Source organism: Euprymna scolopes, chromosome 29 (assembly GCF_053919585.1).
Source record: "Euprymna scolopes isolate OS-2025 chromosome 29, ASM5391958v1, whole genome shotgun sequence".
Classification (NCBI taxonomy): Eukaryota; Metazoa; Mollusca; class Cephalopoda; order Sepiida; family Sepiolidae; genus Euprymna; species Euprymna scolopes.
In genome coordinates, this window is record NC_136510.1 from 88,484,875 (window position 1) to 88,507,085 (window position 22,211).

At 33.9% G+C, this 22,211-nt stretch overlaps 1 protein-coding gene across 2 annotated transcripts in view; it reads left to right on the forward strand.

The window, feature by feature from the left end:
- The window catches only part of LOC145252779 (FYVE, RhoGEF and PH domain-containing protein 4-like), a 72,163-nt gene that overhangs the window by 11,222 nt on the left and 38,730 nt on the right, over positions 1-22,211 (forward strand). For both annotated transcript variants that reach the window (XM_080112709.1, XM_080112710.1), the window contains exons 3-9: positions 1,433-1,483; positions 4,725-4,783; positions 6,833-6,979; positions 8,561-8,644; positions 13,719-13,789; positions 20,062-20,095; positions 21,934-22,014. In XM_080112709.1, coding sequence (XP_079968835.1) covers positions 1,433-1,483; positions 4,725-4,783; positions 6,833-6,979; positions 8,561-8,644; positions 13,719-13,789; positions 20,062-20,095; positions 21,934-22,014 — 527 coding nt within the window. The remainder of the gene's footprint in view (positions 1-1,432; positions 1,484-4,724; positions 4,784-6,832; positions 6,980-8,560; positions 8,645-13,718; positions 13,790-20,061; positions 20,096-21,933; positions 22,015-22,211) is intronic.

A 22,211-nucleotide genomic window follows, 5' to 3' on the forward strand; every position in this document is an offset into this window, starting at 1 on the left:
TTCCCTTGTTTCGTTTTGTCTTTTTTTTCTTTCGTTTTGTTTTTTTTCTTTCTTTCGTTTTGTCTTTTTTCTTTCTTTCGTTTTGTCTTTTTTCTTTCTTTCGTTTTGTCTTTTTTCTTTCTTTCGTTTTGTCTTTTTTCTTTCTTTCGTTTTGTCTTTTTTCTTTCTTTCGTTTTGTCTTTTTTCTTTCTTTCGTTTTGTCTTTTTTCTTTCTTTCGTTTTGTCTTTTTTCTTTCTTTCGTTTTGTCTTTTTTCTTTCTTTCGTTTTGTCTTTTTTCTTTCTTTCGTTTTGTCTTTTTTCTTTCTTTCGTTTTGTCTTTTTTCTTTCTTTCGTTTTGTCTTTTTTCTTTCTTTCGGTTTGTCTTTTTTCTTTCTTTCGTTTTGTCTTTTTTCTTTCTTTCGTTTTGTCTTTTTTCTTTCTTTCGTTTTGTCTTTTTTCTTTCTTTCGTTTTGTCTTTTTTCTTTCTTTCGTTTTGTCTTTTTTCTTTCTTTCGTTTTGTCTTTTTTCTTTCTTTCGTTTTGTCTTTTTTCTTTCTTTCGTTTTGTCTTTTTTCTTTCTTTCGTTTTGTCTTTTTTCTTTCTTTCGTTTTGTCTTTTTTCTTTCTTTCGTTTTGTCTTTTTTCTTTCTTTCGTTTTGTCTTTTTTCTTTCTTTCGTTTTGTCTTTTTTCTTTCTTTCGTTTTGTCTTTTTTCTTTCTTTCGTTTTGTCTTTTTTCTTTCTTTCGTTTTGTCTTTTTTCTTTCTTTCGTTTTGTCTTTTTTCTTTCTTTCGGTTTGTCTTTTTTCTTTCTTTCGGTTTGTCTTTTTTCTTTCTTTCGGTTTGTCTTTTTTCTTTCTTTCGGTTTGTCTTTTTTCTTTCTTTCTTTCTTTCTTTCTCTCTTTCGGTTTGTCTTTTTTCTTTCTTTCTTTTCTTTCTCTCTATCGGTTTGTCTTTTTTCTTTCTTTCTCTCTTTCGGTTTGTCTTTTTTCTTTCTTTCTTTCTTTCTCTCTTTCGGTTTGTCTTTTTTCTTTCTTTCTTTCTTTCTCTCTTTCGGTTTGTCTTTTTTCTTTCTTTCTTTCTTTCTCTCTTTCGGTTTGTCTTTTTTCTTTCTTTCTTTCTTTCTCTCTTTCGGTTTGTCTTTTTTCTTTCTTTCTTTCTTTCTCTCTTTCGGTTTGTCTTTTTTCTTTCTTTCTTTCTTTCTCTCTTTCGGTTTGTCTTTTTTCTTTCTTTCTTTCTTTCTCTCTTTCGGTTTGTCTTTTTTCTTTCGGTTTGTCTTTTTTTTTTTCTTTCCATCCAAACAAAGATTTTACCCGTTATAAACCATCCTTTGTGTATGATTACCATTTCCTGTTAATTTCGGGGTTATGTGAAAAGTAGTTTAAGAGTTTATCGGTTAAATATTTAGACACATGTACATATATCTGCTATATATATTTTCAATCTTTCCTTTTTAGATTATTTAAAACATCTTCCTGAAGATTCTCCCGACAGAAAAGACACAGAAGGTAAGTGACATCTAATTATACAAAAATTGTAGGTTCCTGGCGTTGTCCGGGTGTTGGGAAATATGTTCAGCAAAAAAAGGTAGTAGTAGACAGTCAGGCTTGAACCCGTACCATGAAAGAGGAAAAGAACGTGAAAAAAAAAAATGGGACGTCTTTACTGTTGCGTCTATCACCAAGCCAGAAGTTGCAAAGGTTTCAATTAAGGATAGTCAATCGAAAAGAGGGGATGACTTTTGAAAATATCAGTGAAAAAAGCTACCCCCCTCCTTGTAGAAAAGTGTCCAGTTGAAGGTGAAGGAATTAATGTTTTTAGCCAATTTTTCGATATTTGTCGTCTGAAGGGTTGAGCTTCAAAATGATACCAATCTTGTGAAAATCTGTCACCTCTGTCGAATGTTTTAGACATTCATACATACATACATTTATACAGACAGGTAAGATTTATATTATAGGTTAAAATTTCATTGTACCTATGTGCTTTTTTTTTATATATAGCAATTGTTTTCTTACTCCAAGCTAAGCATATTGGCATTTGGGATCCTGTCTAACAGAGGAATGTGGGGAGTTGAGCAACGAGATGTCTGTTCAAATTATATATAAGCTTCTATAGGTTAGGTTAGGCTATAGTTATACGGTACAATCACATTGACAACGGTTTTTGCCAGATTACCGAAATTAAGCAACGTTGAACCTGACTAGTACCAGATGGGTGACCATTTGGGAAGGCGAGGTGCTGTATGTACCACGAGGTAAAATACCAGGTTGAGAAACTGGCACTGTCTATCCTTCTCTCGAGGGTAGATAGGACTCTCTTCAGCTGTCTAGTGATGGCGTCACAATAAAAAATACCCTTGGTAGCCCTGGCGAAGCATCAAGTATTCAGCTACTGACAAGATTTGAATTGCACTACAAACTCGTGTAGTGAGTTCAATCTCAGCTACGGTCATGCTGGATGGATGGATAGGTTAGGAAAAAATAGTTAAAAGAGAATGGAGTTGTATTAATGATGTTTATTTATCATAAAAATGTGTGTACATTTCTTAAGGCATACAACAAGTGCTAGGCAGGTGTTATATAACAAAAAATGCTACAATTTCATGATTAGGCATGAAGCCCGAAGGGAATTGGGGGGATCGTCCACTTGGTCTATTCCCTAAAACTAGATGCAATCACCACAATACCGCATTCACTCTATGAACCTAAGCTATTTTAAATCTAATCAGATGAGATGAAAATTACATATTTACAATATTTGCAATGCTAATATATATATATGTTAACGTATATATATTAGGGATTTTTTTTTTAATTATGTATTTTTAGGGGTATTGAAATCGCGTTGAATGGATGAATGAATACTAAGGGGTTCTTGAGTGATGTTAAAAAAATGCAATAAAAAAAAAAAGAAAAATGGAAAAAGGAAATGATAAAGAAGTCGAGTCTAAATAAAATATTAAAACAATAAAGTATTAGTAAAAAAAATAAATAAAAAATTAAAATTGCTTGAACGATTCCAGTGGAAATAATTTCTGCATGGAAATGGAACGTTCCATATAAGGTTGGGAATGGGTGAGTGGGGGGGCGAGCATTAGTCACCTTCCAATCTGGGAATGATATAAAGAACAATGGAAATGTTTTCTGAAAGGAAGATGCAAAAAACTTGGAACAAGAACAAATACTTTTTTTATAAAAGAAAAGAAAGTTAATTATATTAAAATAGCTGTTCTATGAAAATCGCATTTTAGATCGTCATGAAAGATTAAATTTCTAAATTATTTTTACTTTTATATTTTCACATTTGTGTTTTGGTGTAAGAGAATTTAGTTTCAGTGTAAAATCATCCTATATTGTTTCAGAGTCGTAGTGAATTTCACTAATGCATTTAAAAAAAGAAATTAATGCAATTCTCCTTAGTAAGAGTTAAATAGTTAGGGAGACTATAAAAATTTGATATCTTCGGGGGGGGGGGGTATGAACCCCCTCATTATCAGTAAACATAGCAACTTGTGTTCAGCTAAATCATATACTATGAACGTTTCATAAATTATTTCAACATCAGATAACCAACAATGTCATAAAAATATATAATGCAAACTCGTATTAAATTTGAAAAAGACATTCTATTCTCGTGATGCATCACATAGGCTACGTATATTTATAAACGGGTTCGTTCTGCCTGCTCTACCTTGTGAGTCTGTTTTTGTCCCCCCCCCCCGCCTTGCCAACTGGGTCCGATTTTGTCCCCCCCCCGCCCCGCCTTGCCAACTTGCTAGAATTGTGTCCCCCCCCCACGTCTTGCCTTGCCTAGAGGGTTCGTTTTTGCCCCCCCCCACTTGCCTTGCCAAGCTGGTCCGTTTTTGTACCCCTCCTCTGCCGCGTCAAATGGGTTCGTTTTTTGTGCCCCCCCCCCCCGCGCCCCTTGCCAAGTCAGTCTGTATTTTTTTTTTTTCTTTAAATTTTCTTTTTACCACTTTTAAAAGTTTCGTTGGAGGGACGTTTGTTTACCCCTTTGCAAATGGAGGGAAGGGGCTTTTTTTTTTTTTTTTTTCTTTCACTTCTAATTCTACTATAATTTAAACCACAGGAAAAAGATATACAGTTTTCTGATCTTCCGAAATTGTAACAAATCTATGAAACTGATCATAAACTAGCAATGACATCCAACATCATCTGCTGTGCACTCATGCAATCCATATTATCACTTCCAATTTTTAAATTCTACAATTTTCAAATTATAATTATAAAAACCCTAATGTCAAATGAATACCACGATTTGATTCCTTGTAAAATACAATCGTTGTTCCAAAAGTAAAACCTATTTTTTTAACTCCAAAAGTTGAAGAGCTTCGAAAACAGGAGTGGCATCATTAAAACGAGCAACCTTTTATACTCCAGAATTTTTTGTCCACATTGTCACCACAGTTTTCAATACACTTTTGATAAGGATTCAATGACACATCTGTTTCTGGCACACGTTCATGACAGAAGGTTGCTTTCTTAGTCCCATGCTGTCAATATCCGCAACAGAGATGAAACATTCCGGTCATGAAGGCAGAAGTCCAGTCATCATAAAAATGCAATTTGCTATCCCCTCTGATCCATTCAGGCGGAATTAAAAAAAAAAAGATTGGAGGTATTACTTTTGCAATATCCCCTCCTATGTTAGTGTAGAGCTTTGTTTTCAGTTTTACCTGAACATCCCCCTCTTTGTAATAACTTTTTCATTTGTTCTCATTTACAGAAGCTCTCCAAAAGGTGACGGAAGCAGCAAGTCACTCAAATGAAGCAATGAACAAAATTGTGAGTATATTTTTATCCAATCGCATTATTCTTTGAAATTGATGAAGTGTTCAAATTAGAAATTCTTCGTTTCATTCGTGAAAAAAAAAAAAAAATCATTACTCATGAGACGACAAAAAACTCTATTTTTATTATTTATTTTACTTAATATGATCATAAGTTGGTCATGACACTTCATATCCCTCACCTGACAATATAAGGATAGTACTAGCACAGAAACTCAACGTTGCCTGGTATTAAATTAAGATAAATAGATTTGACCTCACACGACTTAAGAGAGAGAGTGATTCAGAAATCTGCGATTCTTTGAATGCAATACAAGTATGAATACACTAATTTAAATTCCTTGAAATTTATGTTCAAATTAGAAATTCTGGCACTTCTACAGAACTGGGAAGAAATGTTGTAGTCGATAAATGGTGTTTTTAGATAAAAAACAATAGTTTCAACTGATTTTTTTTTTGTCAATTATAATAACTTACAATGGTAGCTTCCAAATTATGCAATTGAAATTATCCGAATATTGCTGAATTATCAAGCAAAATTACTTTGTGTTAGCATGTGAAAATTTTCTGCCATCTTGTTTAAATCAAAACGGAAAATTACTTCCCTTTTAAATTCTCGTGTTTTATGATCATTTTCAGTAGATTCTATTGTTTTCTTGAATAAATAATTTTCTCCCTTATCGATTTTCGTAATTTTTTTGGATATAATAATCTTAAAAATACAAAGAATATGTTTTCACGTGAAATTCAGTTTTGATTTCCGAAATTTCGTCCCAATAGTGTAGAAGCGCCAAAAATTGTTTTTTTTTATCAGTAAAAAAAAAAAATGAAACTCAATAAAAAAAAATTTACTTAATAACATGATCATAAGTTGGTTATGAAACTGCATAGTTCCACCTGACAATATAAGGATCAACCAAAGTTTTATCTGGGCCTAACTTTTATGTTAAGTGTTGGCATGGAGGTCTGATGTTGTCTGGGATTAAATGAGAATAAACAGATGTGACCTAACACGACTTAACAGGGAGGGTGAGACAGAAGTCGTCTGCAGTTCCTTGGACATAATTCATGTATGAATGTTAATCTAAAACTTGCTATAAGATATGATTAAACAAATTTTTGCATCTATCCCTGCCCCCCCCTCTCCCTTCACTACACCAGTCAGTGATTTGGAATGCAGATCAAGCAGAATAAATTTCTTATCTTCAGTTTTGTTGACTTGGTCCTTTATTAGAGGTATCAAAGAACATTTTTGCAGATGGCATTCCATCAGTTGGAACAGTAAGGGCTTATACAAAATCAAACAGCTAACACAAGTCCTATTTTGATATATGCGTACTATCAGGGTAGCCTGACGTTGCCTGGGATTGAATTAGGATCAACAGTACTATTGTCATCAATATTGGTGAAATAGCTCATTTTTCAATTTCACATGCCTTCCATCAGTGAGTTAGTCCACAATACATTGTAGTGAACTTACTGTTGATTTTATAAAATTATTTTTATGTAATGACTTGAATTAAACTTTAAAATGAAAAAGTCAAGTATGATGGTTCAATTGTGCTCTAAATAGAAACATTCATTTCAAACGCGCCCAAAACGTGGTGGGTCCCCAACTAGAGCAGGCAATTAATTGATTTGATTGAAAAATGGTCGATTTCATCGATTTGGATGGCAATAAAATATGGAACGATGAAACATTCGTTGATGATCATTCAATCCCGGGCAACATCGGATCTCCCTGCTAGTTTATAAATACAATTATGTTTTTTTTTTTTAATGTTTTTCTTTTGTTTATATATTTTTCTTGCTGAAAATTTTTTTTTTCTTATTCTGTAAAGATTACAAAATTTTTTTTAAAAAGTAGAGGGATAAAGACCTGACCAGAGATAGGTTAAGTTCAGTTTCTAAAAAGTCATCTAACACATGCCAGCATATGAAATTGATGATGCATGTATGTGCCTTCCTTGCGTGTGTACACACAGACCAACTAATTAAAGTCTTTTCTGATTCTCTGTTTTTCTAATCTTTTTATCTTTTTCAGGAAAAGTTTCGGAAGTTATTAGAAGTTCACCAAAGCCTTGGTCAGTCATTTGACCTGATTAGTCCTACAAGGGAGTTAGTCCGGGAGGGCCGTGTTACAAAAATATCAGCTCGCAGTGGAGAAAAACAGGAACGATACCTTTTCTTAGTAAGTGGATTATTTTTTGTTGATATTCATATTCTAGTGTCAAAAACTCTCATTAAAGATTCGCCTGAAAAACCAAATTGATCATCTTTTTATTTTACTTTTTTTTTTTTATATATTTTATATTTGGTTTTTGTTTAGAATTCGACTAAATTACATTTAAAAAAAAAAAAAAATTTATACAGAAAATACAGACTAATCTAATGTACCTACCTGTCACGGAACGAAGATATCATATTCCAAAAATCACATGAATTAATCAAGTATATATATATATTTTTTTTTAAACAAAGAAAATCTAATTTATGACGAGTGAGATCAGCTAAGAGCTACTATATTCAAGGGCAATAACTCAATCTTACTCCCATGATTTTGTTTGTATTCAAAATAAAACCTTTTTAAGTGCTAAAAATTTTAAGTTTTGATTTTTCTCGGTTGAAACAAAAACAAAAAGCTTGATACATTTTGCATTCATTCTTTTTGCGAACTGTTATCCTCATCTTCATAGTTGTTGTTTCACCACGTTTCGGCTAATTCATCCTCTGGCCTTCTTCAGGTGATTAATCGTGATGAGATAGGAATGCACGAAAAGAATGAATGCACAAATTATAAAGCCTCATCTCAAAGGATTAAAAAAAACAAAAACTATACATTTACATGATTTTTGGAATATGACGTCTTCATTCTGTGACAGATATGTATGCCATAAAGATTTTTTTTGTATTTGTAGTTTTTAATCAAATCAAATCTTAAATAAGGAGCTTATATTCATTTTTCTTTTAACATTGTCACATTTCAACTTTGCATCATACATGAAAGTTCTTAATCCTACCTTGTTAGTTTTCTGATATTATACAAGCTCCCTCTCCACTTCTCAAACTTCCAGTGGGCCAGCAGCCTCCAAATTTCATATTATGCAGTTTTGTCCAATTATTTGCTTTTAAGTTTTCCCTGACTAGTCCAACTTCCTGCAACATAGGACATTCATGTTTCCGCTATGGTTCATCCAGGAGAACATTCCACATGACCACTGCTATATACCGTGACGCTCCTGACACATCTGCTAGACAACTTAACCTGAATGTAAAGATGGACAATTTGTGATCTTATCAGAAGGAATGACTTGCAAAATTTTATGCAAACTGCTTGTGAAGATGATCGTGATTATGCAATTGTTACTAATTAATTGAGCCTGCCTGCCTACTACCACTTTTTTTTTTTTTTTTTTTTATGCTTAATACATACCTCCAAACACCCGGACAACGTCGGGCACCCAGGCTAGAATCATATGAATCTGAATATTGTTGGCATTGACTTCCCTGATATTTTCCTTGACAGAATTCTTTCTAGAAAGACATCAGGTACTTACAGGAAGGACCATGTGAAGATTACCAACATCCTCAATTAAAGTGATTTTTCTTTTCTGTTGAACAAACTGGATTCGAAATTGGAAAACCCAGGTTGTCAGTTTTTGTTGTTAAACACCTGACCACTGTCACCTCCTGCTAACTGAAGTACCTGTCATAGAGAAAGTACTTACACCCATTTTGCTTGTTATTGTAATTTTTCTTTTTTATTTTTCAGTTTAATGATTTGATGCTGGTGTGCAGTGAACCATTGTTGGGTACATACAAAATACGGGCAAGCTTGAACATAGATGGAATGGAGGTAAGTAACAGAGCCTTCATCGCCACCCTTCTCAACTTAATTTTAAAACGGTTATTCTTTTTTTTTTTATTGTTTTTGTTGCCACCAACCGTCCTCTTGGATTCCCTGATGCCATCTTCAACATAGATATGGAAACTCTGCCAAAAAAAAAAAAAAAAAAAATGCCACACATGAAATTAATAAAATCCACAATCCTTTTCGCAATCCAATCGTACAAATAAACTTCAGTGTATGCCTGATTTTTTTATTTTATTTTTTTTTTCCACGTTTTAGTCATGATTCTCGAACAGTTTTTGTTTTATTGCGATTCGATGATATTGGCGGTGGGGGGCACTTTGATGATCATATCATCAGTAGGTGTAATACTCTGTAGGCTTCACACTCGCTGAACATTCTGCATTAAGACTGGTGCACTGCAGTGTCTGTTGTAGCTGTACAGTTTGAAGCTGGAATTGCTTCTCCAGATGCAGGCTTGGGCGGGTGATAAGGAGACCTAGATTTGCCTAATTACCAGCGTCTTCCAGGTTTCTGATTTTTATCTGTGGAGTTAGCTCAGAGATAATTTCTGTCAAAAGACTATCCAGACTTTTTCTGAACTGAAGAGCGACATCGCAATTAAGTATGCACCAAAAGAGAAACGTGTCAGTTATTGACAATTTAGCATATCGTACCCATGTGTGCTTATCATTGGATAGTGATAAAATAAAGACTCTTGGATATTCATGATTGATACATGGTGGACAAGTCAAACATTGACTGAAATTTGTGTCAACTGTAGCTAGATTGCAAAAAGGATTGTTAATTTTAAGTACTTGTCCAGAATTCTCCCTAAAAACACAAAAAAAGAAAAATCTATATGGTGCATGTAATCGTGACGGAAACTAAAACATATCATATTCCAAAAATCATGTAAATATTTTTAAACAAGAAAATCATTAAGCAAATTTGAGGGGTTTTTTTTTTCTGTCTCCCTCTCCCCATATTAAGAATAGTTTTCTAAAGTGAAGTTGAAAATAGTTCATCCCATGTTCCTTCATGTTTTCAAGATGGCATAGCAGTATCGTCATTGTTTGTTTTAAATTTTCTTTTCTTTTTAAAAAAGAAAACTACTAGATCAATTTACATGATTTTTGGATTATGAAATTTTTGTTCTGTTACGGGTGCATACATCATGCAAATTTTTCTTTATTTTTAGCCCCTGACAAAGGAAGGTGGACCTGTAAATTCACCCTTGTCTGCTCAGCCGTTCATCTGTCTGCAGTTTTCTCAATAACTACGCCTTGGAATTTTTTGAAATTTTGCACAAACATTAAACATGGTATGAGTAAAAAAAAGTAACAGAACGGATTTTCCAGGAAAACTCCAGTTGCCTCTCTAGGGGTGACTTTCTGGTTAAAATGGCTAAAATTGACACTTTTGTGCTTATTAAAAAATTGATGCCTTGGATTTTTATAAAACTTTCTGAAAAATTAGAACTGATTTCTATATAATTTGGTTGTCTATACTTCGCGATAACTCTTGGGTGTGCCCCAGGGGTTCTTTTAGGGCTAATAAAAGCACTTCGTTTTTGGGACCATTTTACCATATTTGTCCAAGATTTTCTGTATGTTTATTTAGCAGTTTTGCATGGTGCTGAACTCAAATTTAAATGTTAAAGCCTTGGGGACTTTTGGGGCTAAATGGGTTGGGGTGCAAATGATGGATTTAGTCGTTTTTTTTTTTTTTTTTTTTTTTTTTTTTTTTTTTGTATGGTGCAGAATTCAAATTTATATATATTAGGGCCTAAAACTGCACTATTTGTTCGTTTTCACCAGGATTTGACGTGCCCTGGGGACTTTTGGGGCTAAATGGGGGGGGGGTCAGCAAATGCTGAACTTAGTCATTTTTTTATGCCTCGTTCACTGTGCACTCACGGGGCACCATGCATACTTCACTTATTTTTTTTTAATATAGATGGAATTCTGGACAAGCACTATATTTTATTAATGATTCCGTGGGTTGCATTGGGGGGGGGCGGGGTTCAACCTATATTAGATGTACTACAATTTCAAAACAGCATCTAAACAAATACCATAAACATATGTATACGTTTCACAGGAATAATAAATAATTTGTTCGGCTGATTCTTCAGTTTATAAATGGCTGAGATGACATCACGCTTACTTAGTGAAACTGATGCAAATAATGAATGCTCCCCTCCCCTCTCCCTCCGTGATAATGGCGCCCCATGCCAGTCAGTTTCACATAAATTTCACTTGACAGACTAAGTTAATTATTATGGTTGATTCGCATTACAAGTTTGATGACCTGCAATAGCTTAAAACCTAATTTCTTTGCTTTTCTGCAGACGTTTGCTGTCTGATCTGGTTGCTGTGTGACTTGTTCTGTTCTAATCACATCGGCAAAGATGATGATGGTAACTTTGTCTTGGGAAACAGTGGATTTCTGCTTCCAGTCTAGCGCACTGCAGCATCTGTTGCTGCTATACAGTTCAAAGCTGGAATTGGCTTCCTGGATGCAGGTCTAGGCAGGTGATAAGGAGACCTAGGTTTGCCCTGTTACCAGAGTCCCCCTTTCAGCATTGAAGGTAAAGTCTGACGGAAACGCAAGCCAATACGGTCGGAGCCAGTGCAGTTGTAGGAGATTGCAATGCTTCACGATCTGCTTATCGCAAACTCAAGTGGATTTTAAAACCAAGCTTTTATATTTACATCATTAATTGAAATGAATGGCTCTCGTCTTGGGGAGGCCTCATGTTTTGACAAGCTTCTGAGCTTGACCTTTACTCATGATCTTAAATGGAATACATACATTAAATCCATTGCCAAGGCCGCTGGAAAAATGTTGGGATCCTTCTATCGATCCAGTAGATATCTCACTGCTGATGCAATTATCTATCTATATAAGAGCCAGGTACGTCCAAGGATGGAGTACTGTTGCCACATCTGGGCAGAAGCTGCTAGAAAGGACTTATCCTGCCTTGATAGAGTTCAAAATAGACTTCGTAGCCTCGTAGGGGATGTCCTTTTCTCTTCCCTGCAACCTCTTTCTCACAGAAGAGATCTTGCGAGTTTGTCTCTGCTTTATCGTTATTTTCATAGCAAGTGCTCAGCTGCGCTCCAATCTATGGTCCCCCCCCCTGCCAAACTTTCATAAGAAACACCCATCTTAGAACTGCACGCCTATGGAATTGTCTTCCGATTTCCTGCTTTCCAACTGACTACAATATGGTTGTTTTCAAGTCCAATGTAAACAAGTTTTTGATGAGCCGTTCCACTTAAGTTAACAAATTTACCAAATTTCCATTTCTGATGATTACTATATTGTCCAATTTCTACTGTATACTCTTTAACCCTTATCGTGTGTCCTCTTGGCCTTGATAACTGGTGATGCCTATGTAAAAAAAAGAAAAGAAAAGTGGAGCTGGTGAAAATTTTAGTATACTTCCAATTTGGCAAAAACAATGGAGAAAGTGAAATCATTAAAAAAAAAAAAAAATATATATATATATATATATATATATATATATATATATATTAGTGATGGGACGATTCCAATGTTTTTCCCGATTCCGATTCTTTATAAATCTCTAAACATTTGAATATAGATTTGTTATTTTTTCCCCGATTACCATGAAAACACATTTTAAATGTAGAGATATTTTCCTAAACGAAAAAAAAATACACTTGAGGGAATCATCTATCGATTTTACTTTTTTTTTTTATTTGTAGTTATAAGCCAATAAATATTTATTTAATAAGGAACAGTTTGCTTTAAGGATATTCAAATAAAAAAGGCAAAAGAATCGTTTTGGCATCGGAAAAATGGTACAAATTTTTCCAATACCGATTCCGATAGCCCTAAATGTTCTGATTCTTCAGATTCTGATTAATCATCCCAACACTAAAATATATATATATATATATATATATATATATACAAGGACCTCCTTCAGTCTTGACAGACTATGGATACCCACTGTAAGGGTGCCTGCGCATGAAATTTGTGTGACAAGTTGAGGTACAGGACGACTGGACTGGAAACAAATGCTGAGATAAGCGGAGGCACATACAGAGCCTAGAATTCCCAAATGGTCACCCATCTGGTATTAACCAGGCTCAATGTTGCTTAACTTCAGTGATCTGATGAGAACCGGTGTGTCAACGTGATTATGCCGTACATATATATATATATATATATATATATATATATATGAATTCAGATGCAAGTCTGGGTGGCTTATAAGGAGACCTAGGTTTGCCCAGTGATCAGAGCCAGTGCAGCTGCAGGAGTGGCCATGAAGGTGTTGTAGTGCTTCACTATCCACCTATTGAGACGGCAAAGATCGAACTAAATTATGTTTCTTATTGTTTTGATATGAATTAAGTTATAATTTAATGTGCGGCTATTTCTGTAACATTTTTCAATGGAAAATCACTCGTTATGTGGATGTTTATACATGCGGGTTTTTACATGTTTTCCACTTCTTTTCATGAGAGGTCATCGATCATCTCATCTGTTTAATTAAGATGAGTAAAACTCTTTTCACAAAGAAAATAATGTGGAGACGTTTGCTGAGTTTTCTTTAAGGTTTTATTTGTAAAAAAAATGGACTTAGGAGAGATTAATGTTATCTTAGCTGATGGTTTACTTAACCTTATTTTCTAATTTGGTGAAATGAGTGACGCTGATGGGCAGAAACTCGAGGTAACATTCAAATAAGATTATTTCTACATTATTGGTAGTAACTTGTTCACATGGCTTCCATGAGTGACTTAGTTTTCTCTAGCCTGAAAAATGTGATGTCATTTGTCTACAGCATTTGACCTCTGTCCCCCCCCTACCTTAAATTTCCGTCACTCATCTCTGGGAACAATTTGTTTGCAGATTAAACTTATCCTGACATGCACTAAATGTGGCCTTTGTCAGAATTCACACCAGCTAACTTAATCGTTACTGACATAGGGTCCCTTACATGTAACAATTTTTTTTTTTTTTTTTTTTGCTTGATACTTTTGGATTATTTTATTAATAAAACGTGAAAATGAAATCTTTATATAAAATATTCTTGCAGGTGAAAGAAGCTGAAATTCCGAATGCCTTTTATGTGAGAAGCAAACAAAAAACGATAGAATTATTAAACGAGTAAGTAAAAATTTTAAAAAGTGAAGTTTTTGATAAATGTAATTCATTTCGGGAGGGTGAGTATATTATTTTTGTACTAGCTGAAGTACTTGTTATACAGAATGTACTCCCATCTCTTTCTTATACAATAAAGCAATCTTGAATAGCTTATTAATGATGATGATGCTAGCTTGTAGGATATGACTGTCTTCTGTATGATTGAAAAAAAAAACATACACAGACATGACAGAAAGGAATAGACACCCATAGAAACAGTTTATTTCAATAAACATATCTGTACTATTGTGTGTGTGTTCCGTTCTTGTAGGTTACGAAACGACTGAGCCTATCTTTTGCAAATTCTACACAAAGATAATTTATGTCTGGCAGTGTTCTTAGATATGTTTTGTAGAGAAATTCAACCAATAAGTATCGAAAATCAAAAAAGTCCGATCCTAAAAAAAATCGTTCTTTCTTATAGATAAAAAAAGAATAATTTTTACAGGAGAATATTCTATGTTACACTGGCAAGGGAGATAATAGAATCTTAGTAAATTATTTCTTTTAAAAAAAAACAGAATTGACTTCTGGAAATATAGCTCAGTGATAGAGCATTCGACTGCAGATCAAATGAGCCCCTGTTGAAGCCCAGGTGTACCTCGCCATTTTGAGTTTTTTCTTATTAATGAACTTATTTACAATAAAAGAAGTACCATTTTAAAATCACTGCAAATTTTGTTTTATTTTAAAACTAAACATTAATCAGAAGTGACTTTTCCAGGGCATTCATTGTCAAACCCAAATATCAGCTGACATTATATTGTAAACAAACACGGACAGAATTTGAAGAACTACATTATCATTATTATGTTTTTTTTTGTTTTTTTTTTTTGCGAATTAGTTCACCGGGCAAATTATTCCTCATAATATGTAATAATCAATAGAGGATTGATTCTATAATACATACATACACAATTTGCATAAATTAAAATATCATGTTTAAGCGTATTGTACGACCGGGCAATGCTGGGTGTTCAGCTAGTAATTTATAGAACAAAATCAAAAATAAATGGTTACAAATTTAATAACTAATACTGGGTTGACATTCCTTTTGCTGTTTTTAATGCTAGGCATTGCATTGACCACTTGTTGACGAATATCATCTTGAGGAATTTCTTGCCATGTCTGACGCAATAATGCTAAAAGAAGATGGCTTCTTTTCTTTTTGCAAAGGTTCCAGTCTATTATGCGCCAAATGTTTTCAGTTGGGTTCATATCCGGGAACTGACTTTGCCACGGAAGTTTATGAATTCCATTTTGGCTCAACCAATGTTGTGTCACCCTAGCAGTGATAAGGAGCTCCGTCTTCCATAAATAGGAAGTTAACTTAAGAATATTAGTGTAATATGGAAATATATTTAACAGCAGCTTCAACCAGAACTAGCTCCTATACTTACAAAGCTGTTTAAGTGTTGTCTTAATGAGAATTGCTTCCCAACACCCTGGAAAACCTCATCAATATGCCCCATATTTAAGAATTCAAGTGATCGGTCATCTCCCTCTTAGTATAGATTAATAAGTCTCCCGTGTGTCATAAGTAAGTGGCTGGAATCTGTTAAATAGAGAAGTAGTCAACCACATTAGCAAAAATAAACTTCTTAGCAACATGCAATATGGTTTCCGTTCTGCTAGATCTACAGCAGATGTTATATATATATATATATATATATATATATATATATATATAGTAATTTATAAAATATATATGGCGATTAAGCTACACTGAATATTCGTCGTTTCATCCACTCTAGGATTCTTCAGGCTTATGCGCGAATTCTGTGGGTGTTTATCGTTTTTATATGGTCCTCTTCTATTGATTTAGTTAGCCAATCAGCTTTCTAGTATCTACTGCGCCCCTTCCTATCAGCCAATGGGCATGCATTTTATCAGACAAAGGATCTGTTTTAAAACTAGGTTAGTGTTTTTTTTTTTTTTTATTGTCAGTTTATATATAAACTGCTAACTAGCTCTACCTACGTATTGAGCACTTTTGAAGTAAATACTTAAAGTTTACGCATAAATCTATACTTTCGTATATTAATTTTATGTGAGTAAATGAAGTAGTTATATATATATATATATATATATATATATATTTGTAGAATTAAAATCAAGAGAATATCTACCAGGTTTATATAATAGTGCTCAATAATAAATAGGGTTATTTACATGAATTAACAGTTATATCTCATAGGATTAGCGAATCTCTCGATGGAGGCTTCCTTTCTAGGGAAATTGCTCTTGACCTATCAAAGGCCTTTGATAGGTTATCGCATAAAGGTCTAAATCACAAGATCTCCAGCTACAGTATAGCTGGAAATGTCTTAATTATTAAATTATTTCTCACTGATAGGTTCATATGAGTAGTGGTTGATGGGCAGAAATTAGAAGCTCACAGTATTAATGCTGGAGTCACTCAAAGGTCCATCCTGGGCCCAACTTTCTTCCTGATCTACATCAGTAATTTCTCAAATCACATTCTAAGATCATTTGTAGACATTTATACTGATGACACTACCATCTATGGTAACACATCAAAGGCAGTAAATGACCAAGTACTCTCTGATTTTTTCTCCTTGGACCTTGAGGATGTGATACAATGGGGAAGGAGGTGGCTGGTTAATTTTAATGCATCTAAAACCAAGCTTCTATCTTTACATCATCGATATTCTGATCCCCGTCTGGCATCAATTGAAATGAATGGTTCTTGTCTTGGAGGCTCCATGTTTTGTCAAACTGCTGGGTCTAACCTTTACTCCTGATTTGAATGTGCATCAAATCTGTGGCCAAGGTTGCTGGAAAAATGGTGAGATTCTTCTACTGCTCCAGTACATATCTCACTGCTGATGCAATTCTCTGCCTATATAAAAGCCAGATACATCCAAGGATGGAATACTGTTGCCACATCTAGGCAGGAGCTACTAGAAGCAGCTTATCCTGCCTTGACAGAGTTCAAAATAGACTTTGTATCTTAGTGAGGGACGCTCTTTTCTCTTCCCTACAACCTCTTCCCCACAGAAGAGACGTGGCAAGCCTGTCTCTGCTTTATCGCTATTTTCATGGCAAGTGCTCGTCTGAGCTCCAATCTATGGTCCCCCATTGCCAAACTTTCACAAAAAAAACACTCATCTAGCTGAAGCCACTATCAATAATATGCCCTACTTTTTATCTGTACCTAAACCTAAACGTGGATTTCATGAACAAAGCTTCTTTCTTATAACTGCACACTTGTGGAACTCTATTCCATTTGCCTGCTTTCCAGCTGACTACAATTTGGTCATTTTCAAGTCCAACATGAAAAAAGTCTTAAGTAATCCAATTTACCAAATTTCCATACTAACGATTATTACAATATTGTCCCATTGACTACTGTACACTCATTAACCCTTCTCCTCGAGTCGTTTCCAGGCCTTGATAAGTGGTGACTCTTATGTAAAAGAGAGAAAAAAATTAATGTTCTCTTCACATTCCACTAGGTCTGAGCGACCTTCACTCCAAATTGCACCCCATATCATAACCAAGAAACCCTCCAGTCTTTTTAAGTCAAACTCCATATCCATACCCTTCCACTGTTCTGGAACTGACACCAGCTTGTGTTGCAATGTCAGAGGCTTTGCACTGAGGATCCTCTTCAACGTTTCTTTTCACAAGACACAAGGTTCTTTCAGAGGGCCAGGGGCGACCTGGATGAGGGTTTGTGCACTCTTTGTCCTCTCTTGTGAATTGTAAAATCACTCTATAAACAGTAGAAAGGGCTTTTGACTAAGACCACCTTCATGTTGACCCACGATTCGTCCTCTCAGAAATTCTGATAATTCTCTTTTGGTTTGTGGCATGCTTAAATGTTGTTAGATGCAATTTTAATGAGATACTCCAAGTTATTTCAGCATTGTTCTTATCTGTAAATATAAATAAGCATATATTAATCTTCGGAAAAATATTTCTTAGTGTCTATTCTTTTCTGTCATGTCTATATATATATTAATAGACTTAGAGAGACAAACATTGATATTCGTTCATCATTTGCAGAGATGACCATGATTATGTAGTTGCTTTGTGGATCTGGAGATGAATCGTCAGTCCGATCCAAGCTCTGAAGTACTTCCTGTATGTAGCGCACCTTTGGGATGATTCATATATATATAATGTCAGGAGGCGATGAAAAAAAATCAGATAAAGTACTCAATAGTGGATGTGAGAGCTGAAGATACAAATATTTATTTCAAAACTATATACACATATTTTAAAGGCGTACCAACGGTTTCATTGCGTTGAATCAACCATAAGAGACTGAATGAAATCAATGCAAATTCATCAGTGACTTTGAAAACGTGAAACAACGCAAAATAAACAAACAGAAAAAAAACACTGTTTCACGGGCGATTTTACTCTGAGTTTCTGATTTTAAAATAAACCTTGGTAATCAACACTATCAGATTCTGTTTATGGAAGGAAGAAAGAGATGGCAGGATGGGTAATGTAAGGCGCGAGTGTGTGTGTGTTTGTGTGTGCATATGTATATTTAGCAGGGGATGGTTTGGAAAAATTCTCTGAAAAAAATGAACGTCCTGTTTAAACAAACTCATAACCATATATATATATATATATATATATATATATATATATATATATATATATATTCATGATTCTTTGTGGGTTATAGAATTTAAATATTGCAATCAGGAAGGAAAGACTCTCATAATTCATGATTAAAAGAAAAATGCATTTTAAAATAAAAGAAAAAAGGGGCAAAGAAAAATAAAGAAGTTAGCTGACTCCCCTCCTCCCTTTATTTTTTTTTTTGCTCCTTTTTCTTTATTTTAAAACACAATATACTTTTAATCATGAATTATAAGATTTCCTTTCATGATTGCAAAATATATATATATATATATATATATATATATATATATATATATAATTGATTTGTTCCACATATGAAATTTTTAACATGTTGAAGGAAAAAAAAAAAAAAAAAGGAAGATAAAACTTTGGAATTTCGAATGTAGCTGTATTGTTATCCATTTCTGTCTGTCTCTCTCTCTCTTATATATATATATATATATATATATATATATTAGGACTATGACAACAGCATATTCTTTTCATTGTTTGCTCTTGAGTGTGTATCCATTGTGATATCTTATATCCTTTTATGTAAAGTGATGTGGTTCTCGGTTGATTAACTGTGTCGGATATATACTCGAGAGTCAAAACAATGAAAAGAATATGCTGTTGTCACAGCCCTAATTATGACACAACTGCTGTAAAAAATATATATTACATTACAGTTTCCAGAATAAAATAACCTAAGAAGGTTTGATGCAGTATAAAGGCCAACCAACTGAAATAGAAAAATGGAATATTCAATGTTCTAGTAGCAAGTCCTGGGAACATACATCCCCAAAAACTGTTGGCAATAAGTTGTACACCATCCACTATGACTATGTAATCCCTACAATTACATGCCTAGAAAATGGAGCTGTTAATTCTCTTATAGCGATATGTGATAAGAGGGAGAAAGTCGCAATCTTAGTTGAAGTCTGTGTTCCTAATGCTGTTGGTTTAAGCAGAACTGAGAGGGGGAAAATATAACTTAATACCAAGGTCTTATGTACGACATAAAAAAATAACTGGAATTTTAGGAAGATTTCCATCATTACAGTAATCCTGGGAGTGACCGGAAAATTTCAAGAACTATCTGACGAATATACCCGGTGAACCAAGTGCAAGAGAGAATCCAAGCTTAAAGAGATGGTTAGAACCTCTGTTGAAGTCTCTGAAATAATGAGTGAATGTTTGACATCTGGCAGGATGCCTCATTCCTAGCAAAAACAAAACACAATAAGAAAATTAAAAAAAAAAAAAAAGATATATTTTATTTATAAGAACATTGTCTTATGATAGTGACACTATATATATATTTTTTTTTGATGGAAATTGCTTTAGACAAGGTGTGAAGCCACTTGATGTAAAGAGCTAATAAAAAATATACCACTTCAAGGTCAAAAACGAGCCAATGATAAGTGTTAGGATAGATTCCCACCCATGAAACAGCAATTCTTACCCCTTGTTCAGAAGCATTGCTCATTGAGTGTGAGATCTAAAGGACAAAATGAGGGAGTTAAGTTGCTAAACCTAGATATGCAATCTATTTTTATAATTGACATTTTGTATTAGTTTTATTAATCACTTTGTAAAATAAAAATGTATATTTTCCTTTTGTGTTTTAGGGGAATATTAGAAGAGCCAAGTAGTTGGTACATGGTAAGTGCTAAATTATTTGAAATGTGCTTTTCGTCACTTTTTTCTCTGCAATAGTATTAAAGAAATTGAATTTGAAAGAAATAAAATATAACAAAAAAGCCAGAAAAAGTGCAGGTATTGTTTATTTTAAATATGAATTTGGCATTTTAATCTCACTATCAGTGTAATAAATGACTCAACTTTATAAATAGACAGTAAATTCTTTTTTTTAATAATTATTTCTTTTGAGCCAACATTACCTTTACCCATTTTTGCACATATATCGAATAATTTAATCTCTCCTTTTCTCTCTCATATATATATATACAAACCTACACAGCAGCAGCCGTATGGCGCAATGGTGAGAAGCCTCGACTGTTATTTGAGCGGTCAGGTTTCAATCCTGGCTTAAGGCGGTTGCCTGTCTAGCCGCACTGATGAGCTGTGAAACAGTACTGTATGTGGATGACTATATATATATATATATATATATATATATATATATATATATATATATATATATATATGAGCGTAACTAGCAACAATTGTTGATTTTTAAACTTATTTTTTTAATATTTTTAAATATTTTCATAACGTGTTTCAAGCCTTATTTAGCTCTCTTCAAGTATTTTTTAGTTAAAAGTTTGTTTTTTGGTGAAAAGTTTATGGGATTCCTTTTTCTAAATCATTTCAGCTAGCACGATTTTGCTGTTGAAAGATATGTTTGTCTAAGACAATGTCTCCATGAGATTAGTTAAGAGTTCATTCGGTCAGTGTTAAGTCTGAATATTTTTATGATTTTTTTTCCTTTTTGATCTGTGTGTGTCAGTGCATGTGTGCAAGAATGAGTGGTTGTGCCTTGCATGCATGTATGTGTGTGTATGTGTTGGAATCTGATTTCTTCTTTCCACATGTATGTGTGTGCTCCTATTCATTTGTCTCACCATGAGGGCCTAGTTAGGCACAAGGTTGGTCCCCCAATATAAACATACTTACACATGCTTATACAAATGTGCATTCTTGCACATGAATCAAGATGAGCACGAGGAGGTACACTTGTGCACTCACACAGGCATACCCTGCATAGGTATGCACACCCATTACACAACATTATTTTTGCACCCACCCACTCAATATATATATATATATATATATATGTGTGTGTGTATGTTTATATTTGAGACCGACCTTGTGCCTAACTAGGCCCTCATGGTGAGACAAGTGAATAGGAATACACACAGGCACACACACGCATATGGACAGAAGAAATCAGATTCTAACCCATACACACACATACGTGCACGCAATGCACACACAACCACTCACCCTTACACACACACACACACTGACACACACACACACATCAAAAAAGAAAAAAAATCATAAAAATATTCACCAAATGGACTTAACACCTCCCACCCACCAAATGGACTTAACTTAACAAATGAACTCTTAACCAATCTCTTGAAAGGACGATTGTGCTAGCCGAACTAAAATTTATAATAATTCAGTTTTATTAATTTCTTCTATTGTAGTTTATTCAGTATGACAAACTCGTTTTTAGTTAACTTTGTGATTTCGAATTAGAAAACAGCGGATTAAGAACACTTTTTTTTTTTTAATAGTTATAACAGTTCTTTAAGTTTTTTTTTCATAATTTTTGCATTTTTCTTTACTAATTTCATCATGACACGGTATATAAGCGTGTTTTTACTTAAAATGCGTTTTTTTTTTTTTTTTTTTTTTTTTTTTAGATCCAATTATGTGTCCAATGATTGTACAAAAAATACTTTAAAATGTCGACTTATTTAAAGTTCTCGTTATAATTTTTCTATACATCCACTATTTTCTTCTTTCAGTCAATGAGTGCTGTGATTAATGATTTCAACAGTCGAAAGCAGACTATGCGGGCTTTAGAACAAGTACAGAACGTGTCTGGTGTAAGTATAAACCTTTTGTGCATTTTTCTTTCTTTTTTTCGCTTATTAAGGCCTGGGGGCCACTCGAAGATAAGGGTTAATGAGTGTACAGTAATCAATGGGGAAATATAGTAATCATTAGTAGTGGAAATTTGGTAAATTGAATTACTTAAGGGGACAGCTCATCAAAAATTTGTTTATATTGAACTTGAAGACGG